This window comes from Chaetodon trifascialis, chromosome 24, assembly GCF_039877785.1.
Source record: "Chaetodon trifascialis isolate fChaTrf1 chromosome 24, fChaTrf1.hap1, whole genome shotgun sequence".
Classification (NCBI taxonomy): domain Eukaryota; kingdom Metazoa; phylum Chordata; class Actinopteri; order Chaetodontiformes; family Chaetodontidae; genus Chaetodon; species Chaetodon trifascialis.
In genome coordinates this window covers 13,876,758-13,891,887 of record NC_092079.1, presented here as the reverse complement: position 1 = coordinate 13,891,887, position 15,130 = coordinate 13,876,758, and the positions used below count along the sequence as shown (strand labels likewise).

Below are 15,130 nucleotides of genomic sequence, written 5' to 3'. Positions count from 1 at the left end.
GTTTCCTGTGATGTAAACAGAGAAAACCGGCAGATATTCACGTTTAAAGCCTTCGTCTGGATCATCTGCCAACAGGCTGCAGGTAGGTTGTTCTTTGCTTTTCTCACAGACTGAAAGTCAAAACCACAAACATGTTTCTCCTCAGTCAGTCCTCCGTCTCTGAAACGCTCACGGATCATGGCTGTCAGCGCGCTGGCGGGCGAGGTGGGGCTGTCGATGCGCTCCTGATGCTGAAGGAGCGCTTTGTTAGCGCGTCGTCGCTCAGCTGAGGTCGGGGCGCTCGGCTGCCGTGTGCTGTTGTGTCATGTGTTAGGAATGTGCTGGACGCAGCAGCAGCAGCGTGTTGGCAGACTGATCGAAGCTCTGACAGCACAAACGGGAACCCAGAGGATCACCGGTGTCAAAGCAGGTGCTAACATGGCTGCTAACATTAGCTGAATATCACAAAGCACAGCTGAGGCTTATGGGAACGTAGTTTGTGACTGAACCTTCCAGTTAACGGCAGACCTGCTCCAGAATCTACACGACAACTCATCTTTAACACTGTGCAGGAGGTTCTCCTGGTCGAACAGGAAGTTCTGGTTGTCCATGAGACAGTTCAAGTCGTCTTTGAGGAAGTTCTTCTCGGACGTTCTTGTCATGTTTGGAAAAAGGTCTTATCACCGTTCAGGAGGTTCTGGTGATCTTTTAGGTCGTCTATCAGGAGGTTCCTTGGAGGCTCTGCTGGTCTTTCAGATGTGCTCATGCTGAGTTTTCGTGGTCTGTGTTCAGGTTCTGCTCTGCTGGTCATCGAGGGCTTTGAGGTGATGCTCGTGACGCAGCGTTGTGACTCATTACGATGAGCTGACTGAAGGTGATCCAGGCCTGAGCTCCCAGACTCATTAAAACCATTTTAATTAAATATCGTTAATCTAAACGACTCTGGAACGAATTCAGCAGCTCAACACTGAGCTGACGTCACAGCGCCTCACTATTTCACCCTCCCAACTACCTGCTCAAGGACTAATGAACCAATCACAGGCCCTGAGCTCAAACTCCATCAGTGAGGATCTGATTGAGCATAATGAGAGCTCGTTAACGCTAACGAGCAATGAGATTCACTGCAGCAGGAGCGTTTCCGTGCCGACAAGCGTGTGCAATCCATCATGTCAGTTCAATGTCTGTCCTGCATCGTTTACACAAACAGAGACGGACAAAACATCAGTCTGATGAGTTCAAAGGCAAACTCAAAAAAAAAAACTGAGTTCGGCTCATAATTCAACACTTTCTGTTCACAAATTAAAAAATAGTCCATCTTAACCTCCAGTCTGCCCAGTGGAACCACTGCAACCTCCTGAAACAAGACCAGAACCTCCTCAGAAACCAGCAGAACCTCCTTAAAGACTGGTGCTCTGTGAAGACCACAGGAACCTCCTGAAGGACGCTCACCTGTGGAACCACCGAGCGAGAGAGAGAGAGAGAGAGAGAGAGAGAGAGAGAGAGAGAGAGAGAGAGAGAGAGAGAGAGAGAGAGAGAGAGAGAGAGAGGCGGGGGGAGCGACAGGTAAACAGCCAGCTGAGCTCTCGAGCTCTCTGACGCGTCCGTCTTTCCGTTTAATAAACTTACTTTTCTTCCTTCCCTCCTTTCTTCGCGCTGCTCTGGTCGTCTGAAGCGCGGACAGGTGAGCCGCACGAAGCTTTCTCTTCTCTTCTCTTCTCTTCTCTTCTCTTCTCTTCTCTTCTCTTCTCTTCTCTTCTCTTCGCTTCGCTTCGCTTCACTTCCGCCTCACCGTCTCTCTCCTGACAGACCGCGCGCTGCCGGAAACCGTAGACGGGTCACGTGAAAATAAATAACGTCAGTAAAACGAGTCCACCTGGGCAGGTGAGAGCAGATGGGAGGAGTTAATTGGTGGTCTCGAGACGTCACGCAGAAACAGGTGCAACGAAACGTGTTGTCAGGGAGACGGGCGGCGCGCGGACACTCCGACAGACGCGTCCAGGCGCGTTCCCGACGCGTGGGCGTTTCCCCCAGAGTGGGTGTCCCAGGCAGAGGGACACTCCTGTCCACTGGTCCTTTCTGACGTCAGCAGACATCACGTCCACGAAGACAGACAGAGGTGACGTTTCTCTGAAGACATCCGTCTCTGAGTGTATTTACACACACGGATATGTTTCAAATGTCACATGTATGTTTGAAATCTTCTGGTTATCTTGTGTTTGTTTGGAAATCCATTTTGGGGGAAATAAGAAGGAACTGTGTTTGATAAGATGTGTCTCAGAGACTCAACAACAGAGTGTCCTTTCATGCAGTTCCAGGCTCAGCGTGTCGCTCTCTGATCGCTGAACAGATCGGATGGATTTCTCTGGATCAGGACGCTGTTTCGCTGGTAAATTTGTGAATTTACATTTGAGAGTTTACACAAACATAAGAGTCGTCACCGAATCACAAAGGAGGGATTCAGTGTGAATATTTTAGATTATTATTTCATATTTAGTGTCAGTTTCAGGCATCTTTCACAGATGTCTTGTTTTAAAGACGTTTGTCTTTTCAGCATCCTGCCATTGGCGAGTCGTCCCCACAGGTAAAAATGAGAGTCCTGTTCAGCAGGTGTGAATCTGCTCTCAGATCAGCTCAGCTCATGTCTGTCCGCTCAGAGGCCGGACAGCTCGCCATGTTTGGCCGGGGCCGCGAGCGTCGTGTGATGTTCTGTTGTAGGATGAATCTCTCCGCAGGGAGATCCGGCGCTCTGCTCGGGGAGCTCAGAGAGTCCGACGCAGAGCAGAAATATCAAACCAGCACGATGTTTGTTCTTCCAAACGCCACTCGATTAAAGTTTCAACGATGAGAGGAAGAGCAGCGGCAGAGTCGGAGAGAAGTTCAGCACATAAAAACGACTTCGCTGACTCTGTGAAGCAGATCGATGAGGGTTTAAAGGCCCTGAAGCCTCACAGGTGCCTGTGCTGCTCACCTGTTCAGGTGCCCGTGCTGCTCACCTGTTCAGGTGAGGAGTTCGGGGCCTTTCCACGCTGAAACTGAACACTCTGGCTTGAATTACAGCTGAACTGTGTGATTGGTCCGTCAGTCACATGACGCCGGGAAGAAGAGCTGTGGAAATGGGATTGGTCTCAGGAAGCTTTGGGGTTAGTCACCGCTTCAGGAAATGTCTGATCGCATTAAGTTTCACTGCGTCTTTGAATGCAGATGTTTCCGAGTATTTCGGTTTGGCAGAGGATCACTGAGGATGATGACGGTCTTTCTGCTGTCACTCTCATGTATTGATGACTCTCGCCAATCGCAGTGTAAGAGCATAGATTAGAAACACTGAAGTAATGCACAAGCACCTGAAATGATAGTTGAGTACAGCAACAGAGTGAAAGTGGAATGAAAGAAGGTCGACCTCGATTCTGTTGTGACGCCATGAAAACGCCACAAAGTCAGTGAACTAATGTCTGAGCTCATCAGCGTCATCGATCTTTAGAAACATCTGCTCGTCTCAAACAGGTCGGGACAGGAGCCACGAAAGAGACGTGGAACGCTCCAAAAACACCTGTTTGGAACATTCCACAGGTGAACAGGTGAGAGTCTCCTGATGAGGAGACAGCTCAGTCATTTTGGGACCGCGTTGGACAAAAAGGAAAGAGAAAGCTGAGGGGACGAAAAGACGACGATCTTCATCTTTCTCTTCGGCTCCTCTTCCTCTCGTGTCTGTGTCTTTCATTCATCCCTCCTCTCGCTCTTTAAATATCCTTCTGGATAAACAGCAGCCTCACTGCAGCCATTTGTCTTCTTAATGTGTTTCCACTGTGTGTGTGCGTGCGTGTGCGTGTGTGTGTGTGTGTGTGTGTGTGTGTGCGTGCGCGCGCGCGCGCGCGCGCGTGTGTGTGTGTGTGTGTGTCAGGCCTTTCAGTCCTCCTCAAAATCCTCCACTTTGAGTCCTTTTCGTGTCTTGTTGTCTGTCTGAATCTCCCTCGAGTCGTCTTTCGGCTTCTCCTCTCAGTAAAGTTCCCTCTGAGTCCCAGTTCAAGTCATCCAGTCTCATCAGGTCCTCTAGTCCCTCGACAAGTCGTTCTCCTACAAGCTTTATATCTTCTCAGTTTTCTTAGAGGTCCTTCGTCAAGTCCTGTAGGACCTTATCTTGTTCTTCCAGTCCTCTGAAAGTCGTCTTCCCAGTCCTCAAGTTCCCTACAAGTCCTTCCAAGTCCTTCAGTCCCCTCTGAGTCTGTTATCATTGTGATTGGAGATCGCTCTTGTCCCCTGCGAGTCATCCTTACAGTCCTCATTCTTGCAGTCCCTCCAAACCTTCCTGTCATCTATTGCTGTTCGTGTCCTCATGCGTGTCCTCATGCCTGCTACAATTCCCCAACAAGTTGTCCTTTCAGTCCTCTGTGGACTCCATCCAAAGGAGTTCCCTGGAGGTTTTCTGGTCCCCTAATAGTCTGCAGTCCCCTGAGTTCCCCCCACAGTCCTGCATTCCTCCATCAGCCTTTTTCCACATCCTGTAGTTTCCTATGAAGTCTTCCTCCATCTTCTCTCGTCCCTGCTGAGTCTTCCTGTGATCGTATTAAGGCCTGTAGCATCCAGCGGGTTGTAGTTTTCAGCTCAGAAAAGAGCATTCTGGGAAATCTCAGTTAGCAAAGGAAGACACAACAGCTGGAACACCTGGAATCTGTGGCTATTAGTGACAGACTGTTAACGAACCTGTCTCACACACACACAAACCACAAGTTACCTGTCCCTGCTCCAGTCTGGGTCATGCTGGCCACGCCCCCGAGCTGTCAAGCAAACATCCCCTCCCAGGTATGCAAGACGCGCTGTGTGTGTGTGCGTGTTACTGTGTGTGTGTGTGCGTGTTACTGTGTGTGTGTGTGCGTGTTACTGTGTGTGTGTGTGTTGGGATGTAGACAGTTGCAGTGCAGACCTGGCTGTCATTCAGGTGTAATTCATCATGGATTAGTCATTACCTGCCACCGCTGTTAGTCACCTCGCAGCGCTGCTCCTCCTTCACTGCTTCGATTGTTTCTACTGACATTTTATATAACTGTACCTCCAGTAACTGCATTCAAAACCATTATGCACCGCAAAACTGCTTCATGTTCCAGTATTGTTAACTGTGATGAATCCGCTCTTTCACTCACAGCTTTAAAATCACCACAATCAGCTCAATTAAAGACGAAATCCAGAGCGGATGAACCAAAAAACAAGAAGTGCTGAGTCACACTCCAGAGGACCGCTGTGCTTATGAAGCTGTGGGTGTCTGATGAATGGCAGCGACATTAGAAACCACTGTGGACCCAACTGGAGAGCATTTCAGTTTTCTTTTGTTTCTATGCTAACAGTAGCTGACGTTGCTAACATTAGCTGACGTAGCTTTGTTCTGTTGATTTTAATGACGCTTTATTTTATCAGTTTTAAGTTTCGTTTCAATCCACTTCGCTGCTCATTAACTCAGTCAAATCTCCAGTAATCATCTGCTTCAGTTCCAGTAGAACAAACATTTCTTTGGTCAAAATGTCTGAAAACACTGTTGTTCCAAATGTCAGTTAATCAAAGCGAAATAGCCTCCAAATTTAATATGATCCTTTTACCCTGTTTATTTTTGTAAATGTTTCCCTAAAGTTAAGTAATAAAAATAGAGAGTCAAGACAACGGCACCATTGATGAAGAGGAGATAAAAATAGGAAGCCCAGAGAAAAGAAGTCTGCCCTGTGTGCAGTCATGTGGACTGTGGGAAGTCAGGATTTATTCCTCTGATATCATGTGAAGGCCGACTGGTTTGATTCCCAAACCTCAGCTGAACTCGGCCACACAGCAACACATCCATCACCAGAACTCTGCCGTCGACGTTTTCATTTCTGAACATCCTGAGATAAACTCAACTTAAGTCTCTTGCATTGCTTCATTTCTTTGCATGTCACCAAACTGCACCATCGTACAACAAAACAAGGACCTGCCAATAGAAACGCTGCTCAGAGCACGGCTTGAACTCCACAGCTGACCTCCAACAATCCGCTCATCTCACGCAGTTGTTTTCTCACGATAACGAGGAAATCAGCCGTTAAAGCGGGAGAACGGACAGAGCCGCGGGGCGCTCAGAGAGCAGCTGACGGAGGGACATCACGTCCTGCAGGTTGGACGATGTGATGAAGATCCTTCTGCACATCCAGAATCATTTTGAGTTTAACCACACTGATGAAGTTTGGCTGATGAAGACGATGAAGTCACGTCTCAACGTTTGTTGGTAAAACTGCAGGTGAGCAGACGACATAAGTGTGTGTGTGTGCGTGTGTGTGTGCGTGTGTGTGCGTGCGTGTTTGTGCGTGCGTGCGTGTGTGTGCATGTGTGTGCATGTGTGTTTGTGTGTGTGTGTGTGTGTGTGTGTGTGTGTGTGTGTGTGTGTGCGTGTGTGTTCGCAGTCCGACCAGCTCTGCTGCAGTTTTGGCATCAACTTGCCTTCATGTTATCACACACACACACACACACACACACACACACACACACACACACACACACACACACACACACACACACACACACACCTTTGACAGTTTGCTTAATTGCTATAAAATGACTGTAAGCGATATTTTGTGCATGTTGAGCCAAAAACAGACAGACATTCATTACCTGGCCAAAGGAATTCTGGGTAATTATGTGGCTATTTTTACTTCAGTCTGTTGTTACCATAATGGTTCCCATGGTAACAGTTGGGCAGAAGAACAAAATTCAAGCCAACTTATTTCCAGTGAAGCTGAAAATAAAAGTTTGAAGAGCATGAAGACGTTAATCAGGTCGGCTTTCTTCCTTCATCGCCGACAGAAATCATTCAGGATTAATACGAAACTGTGCAGCAGCAGCCAAAGTCAACAGTGCTGCTATGTGGTTCACCCTGTCAGAGACAGACGGCAGGCAGACTGAGACAGCCTCTGTCCCCGTCCACATCCAGGTCCCACCAGGAGCCCGAGTCTGGTTCAGGTCGACCAGCCAGGCGGCTCAAAATCTGATGCACTGAGTTTTATTATTCTCACCTCTGAACTAATTAACTTCTGTGGTGAGTTCACTGTCTGTAACAACAGCGGGACAATCCAGGGTCTGTGGTGAGTTCACTGTCTGTAACGACAGCGGGACAATCCAGGGTCTGTGGTTAGTTCGCTGTCTGTAACGACAGTGGGACAATCCAGGGTCTGTGGTGAGTTCACTGTCTGTAACGACAGCGGGACAACCCAGGGTCTGTGGTGAGTTCACTGTCTGTGGTTATTTCAGTTAAATTCAGCATGAATTCAACAGCGACACAATGAAGAAACAGCAACATAAAAGTCCTAATTTGGGGAAAATATATATCAAACACGTGTCTTTATTCCTCTTTCAGTATGAACATCTTACACTCGGGTCGGCAGCTCAAACAATATAAATATGGTGGAATAATATTATTATTATTATCACTGTTATTATTATGCATCATGTCACAGGAAACATTCAGAAACTCTGATTTTTCCGTCGAACAGAATGACAGAAAAAAAGAATCTTGTTATTGAGCTGATGTCCAATCAGAGGACTTGTCCATGTATGTCCTCCGAAGGCTTCAGATGGAAAGAACAAAAAAGCCAGAACACTGTTGTCCTGTGAGGACAAGAAAAGACGCTTGGTCCCAGGTGAAAGTTTATGGAGACCTGCGGGCAGCAGCCCGCCTCGTTTCAGCTCATCGTCTCAGAAATCCAGTTTGTCTCAGTCTCAGTGAGACGCTGAAGGTTGCTTTCCTGTCCAGGTGAAGTTCACAGCAGAGCACAGCGCAGGTGAGTCTGCCGGCGCAGGAAGGACGACCGAGTGAAGAAGACCGAAGAGGACGAGCCGAAGACGAGGAACTGGACGACCACGCAAACCCAGCGGGAACGCCAACAGTCACATGTCACGTGGACCAAAACAAAGATGGACGAAACAAACAAACACGCTTCAAAAAATCTGTCTGAGAACGAGTTCAGTTCGCAGTCGGAGGAGACGCTCGAGGACAGAAAGCAGAAGAGAGCAGGTCATCCTGACAGCCGTCTGCAGACACAGCAGGCGTCTCAGAGGCGTTTCTATTGGCTGGAGGACTTCTTCTGCTCGTCAGGTGTTGGACCTCGTTAAGACGCTGCACCCTCGTGTCCAGAAGCTGTGACAGCGACAGAAAGAAGACATGGTTAAAGTAAAGCCGAGAAACCTGCCGCTCGATCAAACAGAACCAAACTTCAGCTTAAACACGAGCCGCTCGTCTTCACGGCGTCCAGGACTGCTGCTCTGAATGCTTCCCTGATTGAAGTCAGGAGCTGTGAAGAGCAGCAGTGAGCCGAGGAGACGAGAGGAGCTGCAGCGATAACAAACTCCAGGAAGGTAAACAGAAGCCAAGGAGGAACCCTGAGGAACGCCATGCCGCTGTCATAGTCCAGCACTCCTCAAAGACTCCACTGGTTGCGTCTTGCTCGTCCACAGAGTTGCAGGACTAAAGAGACGGAGTCAGAAAAGAGCTGCCAAAATCCGAGCAGCAGGGCTCCTTCAGGGTTTATGGACTGTAATCAGCAGGTTCTACACACTGCGGGTTCTGCAGGACTGTGGAAGCTGTGAAGCTGCAGAACCAGAGAGGACAAAGGCTGCGTAGCCTCCGAGTCAACAGGTCCTACGAACTATGTTTGACTTCTACTTCTACTGATTTCAGAGACTTCTTCACGTTGTACCGACTTCAAACTCCACATTTTAGGAGTCGATGTCCTGAAGGCTCTCCAGACTCCGGGTTCCACAGGGGGTCTGGACCCCTGGCGGGCCTGACGGGGAACAGGATCTTGTACGCTCTTCTTCAGGTTCTCCTTCGTCTCTTTGGTTTTAGATTTGGACTGAACAGTCGGCACATTGTGCTGATGCTGTTTCTTCTTCTGTGGTCTCTGCTGAAATGGCCGCTCACGGCAGCGGTCAGATGATTATGTTAATGCTGAATTTCACACACAAACACTGGGTTAGGGTTTCACCATCAAACGCTACGGCCGAAAGCTAATGAGCCTCCGCCTGGATCAGCCTCCTCTGACCTTTGACTGCTGTGCGTTTGGCCCTGCTGGTCCAGGTCTCAGACAACAGGAGGAGTAAATTACAGGTGAGTTCATTATGAGGACGTCTTTCACGTCCTCCCCGGAGCGCCTGGACGTCATGGTGCTATGCTAAAGATGAACAATGTGGTCGTGTTCGCTCTCACCGTCTCTCGCCGTGTTTATCTCTCTGCACAGCGAGGGCTGTTGGCCAAGCGAGTCAGCAGACGAGCACATCTCTTATAATCTGCAGGAGAGGAAAACAAACACAGCATGTTTGTTTGCGGATCATGAAAAACATGCTCAGTTTCCTAAAAACAGACACAACCTACAGCAGCAGGGTCACAAGGCCCAGGGAGGGGTTAGCCTAGCTTAGCACAGGAGGAAACGGCTGGCCTCGGGCAGGCGTCTGATCTGTGCGATAACAGCTGGGATACGGATCATGTGAATTTCTTGTATTAAATTGATGACAACCAGACTTTTCTGGTCCTACTGAAAAAATGTCCCTCCTGGCGCAGGTGGAACTCTTTACATTCCAGCAAAGCAGTGCAGCAAAATGAGCAAAACCCGGAAAAAAGGGTCCATTCGAGCTACGTTCACTCCACATTTTCAGCCTCTGGTTACGAGCCCTTCTGTCAGAGGTGTGGTGACGTGCATGAGAGCGGGTACGAGATATGTGCACCTCTGACAGTGAGGAAACGCAGAGCCCCGTGAGGCGTTTGAGCGTTTCGAGGCGAGCTTTGCAGCACGTCGGGCGGCCGTGACGACGCCTTATCACCTCTCATCTCCCACAGAGCATCCCTCACTGTTACTGTGTCGTGTTGCTGCAGGAGTTTGTTTGAGATGAAAACAGGATAAGACTTGTTTTCACACACACATACATATGTACATACACACACACACACTATACACACATTTTTTTGTTCACTCATACACTCACGCTCTCCAAGATAAACACAGCGCGGCATGCATGATTTAAGATCATAAGAGCTGCTGTTGTTCTGACATGATTACACTGATAGCACAGTGTGTGTGTGTGTGTGTGTGTGTGTGTGTGTGTGTGTGTGTGTGTGCACTCACAGGCGGGCACGGTGCAGTCTCTGGTGCTGTAGTACAGTCTGTTGAAATGTTTTCTGCACTTGGGTTTGATGTAAAGAGGTCCTGACAACAGAATGAAACACGCTTTACAATACTGGACTCTGATTGGACAGAAGGTGCTTGCTACCTTCAGGTAGCCACACAGCTGTGAGGTGGCGTCTCATCAGAGCTTTAACCTAAACGTAATCGATGTTTAAGCGTCGTGTTAACCCCTTGTTTCCGTGTACAAGCTGCTGACCTCAGATGTTTAAGTTTGAGCTCCATGTTGAGCAGCAGAGCTCATTTTTGACCTTTGAATAGTCTTCTGACAACAAGAAGCTCCTTTCAGAGCTCTCAGCCACACTTTAATCATCATCAAACCAGATCAAGAGCAGCTGCGATGAACATGAGACGCCTATAGAGCCAGTAAAAGACGTGTTTCATGGAGCTAAAGCAGCAGCAGCAGGTAAAAGAGACGTCTTTTACAGAGGCTGAAGCGAGGACATTGATGATCAGGCTTTGGTTCATAAATGACGTCTCTATCTGGGCTTTGGTGAGTTTACTGCTGCAGGGTTGGATGATCTGAGGCAGCACAACAGAAAACAAAAATGAAGAGCCGCTCATGAAAAACTGCTCTGTAGCTCGAAAAGAGGTCAAAAACTTAACATGAAGAAATCAAAAGCACACGGAGGCGAGAAGCAGAGCGGGGGCTGAGGGTCTGACGGCCGTCTCACCTGTCAGGTGTTTGATGAACTTGTCCTTGTGTTGTGGATCTCTGGGGTGTCCCTCTGAAACGAAAACCAGCTGAGGTCAAACACACGTCAGAAGCAGTCCAGACATCTCTCACAGCATCACTGAAACTGAGGAACACTTCAAAACCTGATGTTTCTGCAGCCCGTGTCTGTCTGAGGTCCGTGCTGGAAAAGAAAACTTTGGGGATGTTTTGACCCCAAAGCAGCTTTAAAACCACCTGCTGATCCATCAACAAGGCTGAATCCCCAACCTGACAAAGGGGGCACCTGTCACAGGGCCCCCAGGGGCCCCAGAAGCCTCGGGTCCACCGTGTGTCAACAGTATCAGTTTATATTGTGCTCACATTTCACTTTACAGCTCTCAGATCAGTCCTCACCAAGACCAGCAGAGACCACATTAGTCCAGTTCAACTGGCTTCAGCAGAGCAGAAGCTGCGTCTCAGACCTTCGCTCATGGTTTCATCTAAGAGTCTCAGACCTGCAGAAGACACATCTCTGACGGGAATCTGATGTCCCTGATTTTTGGGGTTGGCACCGGCGGACTGCACTGACCAGTTAAAGCGAGCTTTGAAAGACGGACTGCAGGAGACGCATCGCTCCTGAGGCCCCTCTTCCTCAGAGACATGAACCCGGTTTGAGGCTGAGTCTCCAAAAATACTTTGGCAGTGAAGATTTTCACTGAGCCAACAGAAATATGAAGTACTGTTAGTACACTTTTTATGTACTTTGTGTTTTCTGCTGCTTTGTGCTTCAGTTTGTCTGACGGCTTCAGTGACTTGATTCATAATATTAACAGAAAATATAAAGCAAGCAGTAAAGCATGATGGATGTGTGAGCATTAAACTGCAGCAGCTGCATCTTTAGCAGCTGATGAACACATGAATGCGTCAGTAACTCTGCCTCTGAGCAGCTCTGGTGGACTCGCTTAGAGCTGAGGAGGGAAACCGGGACCGATGCTGCTTCCATTCATAAGTTTGACTCATCGTGACACGTTTCCTCCCTCAGCCAGAAACCACAGACCACACAGAGATCCAGATGTTATCTCTGCTCAGTTTCAGAGGTTTGATCAGAGCGCGCCTGTGGCGGCAGGTCTGCAGGTTCAGCACTGACCCGGTCCGTGGAGTGATCGGCTCTCTCTCTGCGGGCTTTTAACTGCGCTGAGTTCCGCCGCCGGCTCCGTCCTGGACCTCGGGTTCCGGCCCACCAGCTCCAGCATGCTGCGGCCGTCCAGACGTCCGTCCGCCCGGGTGCCGGAGCCCCTGAGCAGAGCCGCCGCGGTGCAGCGTCCCGCGGCCAGCAGCAGGACGAGGAGCGCCGACAGGACCGGGAGCCGCGGGAGCAGCATCACTGCGGACCTGAAGGAGCACAGTTTGATTGATTGATTCAGGTAGCTGAAAACTCTAGTAAGTGACTTTGTGCCAAGTTTCCCCTCAAAGCAACAAAAATCCTTCAAGACAAACTAATCGATTATGAAGCGAGGTCTGACGTTTCATGATCAGCTGAATTACTTTTATTTATTCTGGTAATCAGAAAAGTCAGCTGCAGTGGTGATAGTCAGCCCCATTTCCCTCGTTTTAGTTCCAAATTACACACTCTGAGACGGTCCTGACGCTGAACAGATTCTTCTTCGTGCGTCTTTGCTGCGCAGTCAACGTGATCTCATTCAGCAGTTCAGCTCCACATCATCACCGACAGTTCAGGTGTTTGACAGTGAAAGCTCAACTCACCTCTCCTGTCTCTCTGCCGCTCTCTGCCGCTCTCTGCGCGTCTCTCCGCGCGTCTCTCCGCGCCTCTGCTCCCCGGCGCGCCGCTCTCTGATCCACGCTCGTCCCTCCCGGCTCGTCCCGGATCGGGGTGACTCTGCTGGATTTCTGCTTTTGTTTTGCTTTCAGTGTCCTCCTGTGTTTTATCAAACCGGCCTACTCTGATCCGAGCCGCGTGCTGCCCTCCGGGGCCCGGTGGCATTTTAGACCGGCGCGGATCACCGGTGGAGCGCGTGGAGCTGGGGAAGCACCTTCATCATCATCAGCTTCCGGCAGCGGCTGTCACACAGCTGGACGGGTCCATGTCTCTGCTCTGCGGACGGAGGAGAAGACTTTAAGTCTTGTCCCGAAATAAACTTCTGTGTCCAATTGAAGGCGCGTTGCGCACGAGACGCCCTGCAGCCGTTGACTGCCTCTCGCGTCCTGATCGATCTGTCAGTAATCTGTTGTGATCTGTGGCTGATCAGGTGTGTCTGCGCGCGCTGCTGTCTGGAAATAATCATGCGTCTCTTCTCTCCACACGCGCAACTCCGACAAATTACGGAAATGCAAAAGGAGGAGGAGGAGGAGGAGGAGGAGGAGGGAGGTCCGCGCGTGCACGTGCAAGCGGACAGCTAGCGTGCACAGACGCAGACACCATAAGGCAGTCTGCAGAGCGGAGCTGCAGCCTGTTGCCTTCAGCAGAGCACCACTCCCTCTCAGCGGAGAGAATTAAAAACGCCTCTTTGCTTCTTCTTCACTGAATTTTATGCTTTTTATGGACTTCTGGCGACATTTCAGTCACAGAATCAGAACAAAGGAGCAAACTGTCTCCGCTCAGCACAGATGTGTGTCAGTTTGGTGGCTTCACCGAGGAGGTTTTCTGCCATCAAGAGAAGAGAAGAGAAGAGAAGAGAAGAGAAGAGAAGAGAAGAGAAGAGAAGAGAAGAGAAGAGAAGAGAAGAGAAGAGAGCACTTTATTCATCCCTGGCAGAGGGTTTTTGGGCGGTGGAGGCCCTGAGCCCTGTGAAGCTGACAGAGTAACGAGCGTAGTTCAAGAGAAATGACATTCGTATTGATCATTTCTGCTTCTTAATTTTGTCCAATGTCTGTGTCTCCTTTATGTGGTGAGGACGTGGACGTGGAGTTTGTGTCCCATCAAAGATCTGAAGTTACTGCCTGCCTCTTCGTTAACAGTGATGTTCAACCACAGCTGGAACCAGAGTCTTTCCATGACCAAGCGCACCATCGATGTCGCGCACAATAATCGTAAAATGTTAGAATTTCAACACTGTTGTGATTGGATGCCAAAGGTTATCTGAGGTTATTGTCTCGGGTGCAAAGTTATTTTTTAAAGCCTTATCATTTCAGATTACACCCTCCCTTCATGGTGAATATCTCCATGCAAATTTTCAGTTTAAAAGCAAATTACCACAGACCAAAGCAAATGGTGCCTTTGGGGTCACAGTCTCTGAAGGGTTCCTCAGAGGCTCCTGTGGTTGCACAGAGGGCAAGACTCTTATGTGGAGGCCGGCAAGATGCTTCTTGTTTTCCGAAGGAATTTCCAGGTATTTTCACTGAAGAGGTTCCAGAGGTCATTGAGAGGGTCTTTAAGGAGGTCGCATTGGTGGTCCAAAAGTCTCCAGGGTCTTAAATGAGGTTGTAGAGGTCCAACAAGGCGGTCCTTGGGTTACTGAGGAGGTTTCAACCATTCTAAGGTTTTTGGAGCTGGGGAGAAGACTCTGGAGTTTCTTGTAATCAAAGACATTAGTAGAAGTTCCAGATGTTTTTGGAGGTTCAGGGAATCTTCAAGAGGATTCAGGAATCTCAGAGGGGTCTTTGAGGAGGTCCTTTGAGTCTTTGGGGATGAGGAGTCACTGAGGAGAGTCCATGTGTCATTAAAGGCAATATGAGCAGTGCTTGAGGAGGTTACAGGAGTTTTTATGGGTTTGAGTTTTTTGAAGAGTTCGTCAGAGACTGTTGAAGTGGTCCAGGCATCCATCAGAGGGTCCAGAGGGCAGATTTCAGACAGGTTTGCACGTTTTATGTGGCATCTTTTGGGTTTTTGAGGGTATTGAGGAGGTTCCAGTGATCATACAGAAGGTGCTGGAGGTCCAACAAGATGTTCACTGGGTTCCTGGGGACAGTTTAGGAATTTGGGAGCTTCTTTAAAAAACTCCAGAGACCCAGAAGAGGTTTCAGAGGTTGTTTATTGAGTTTCAGGGACTCTCCAGGAGGATTTGGGGTCTGTCAGACTTTCATGTGTGCACAGGTCAGCAGGCAGGTACAGCACGTTGTTTATGGGAATAATGACGTGGAAGAACACAACAGAGCAACTTGATAGAAAAACACAACAGCGATGTATTAAATAAACCTTTAAGACAACACAGACTGAGCGACACAATGACATTTAAGATAACATTTAACAGCAGCAGTAACGGAACACTGAGCAAGAACACCTGAGTGATGAGGACTGGGAGGCTGCCAAGCTGTCACACACACACACACACACACACACACACACACACACACACAC

The 15,130-nt window shown here is 49.0% G+C and overlaps 1 protein-coding gene across 1 annotated transcript; it reads right to left on the bottom strand.

Annotated features, from left to right (window-relative positions):
- Nucleotides 1–8,036: 8,036 nt before the first annotated feature.
- Nucleotides 8,037–12,203, bottom strand: LOC139327926 (ALK and LTK ligand 1-like). Its single transcript, XM_070957960.1, has 5 exons — nucleotides 11,963–12,203; nucleotides 10,835–10,888; nucleotides 10,104–10,184; nucleotides 9,191–9,270; nucleotides 8,037–8,122 (listed from the first exon to the last, which is right to left on the bottom strand). Exons 1-4 carry the CDS (start codon nucleotides 12,195–12,197, stop codon nucleotides 9,206–9,208), a joined length of 435 nt encoding a protein of 144 aa, XP_070814061.1. The 5' UTR covers nucleotides 12,198–12,203; the 3' UTR covers nucleotides 8,037–8,122; nucleotides 9,191–9,205.
- Nucleotides 12,204–15,130: the final 2,927 nt, after the last annotated feature.

What these genes read in the sequence shown, in the direction of transcription:
- LOC139327926 (XM_070957960.1), bottom strand. Translation starts at nt 12,197, where the DNA reads ATGCTGCTCCCGCGGCTCCCGGTCCTGTCGGCGCTCCTCGTCCTGCTG. An exon ending in CCGATCACTCCACGGACCGG is followed by an intron (nt 10,889 to 11,962) that starts GTCAGTGCTGAA and finishes TTTTCGTTTCAG; the next exon opens with AGGGACACCCCAGAGATCCA. An exon ending in AGACTGCACCGTGCCCGCCT is followed by an intron (nt 9,271 to 10,103) that starts GTGAGTGCACAC and finishes CCTCTCCTGCAG; the next exon opens with ATTATAAGAGATGTGCTCGT.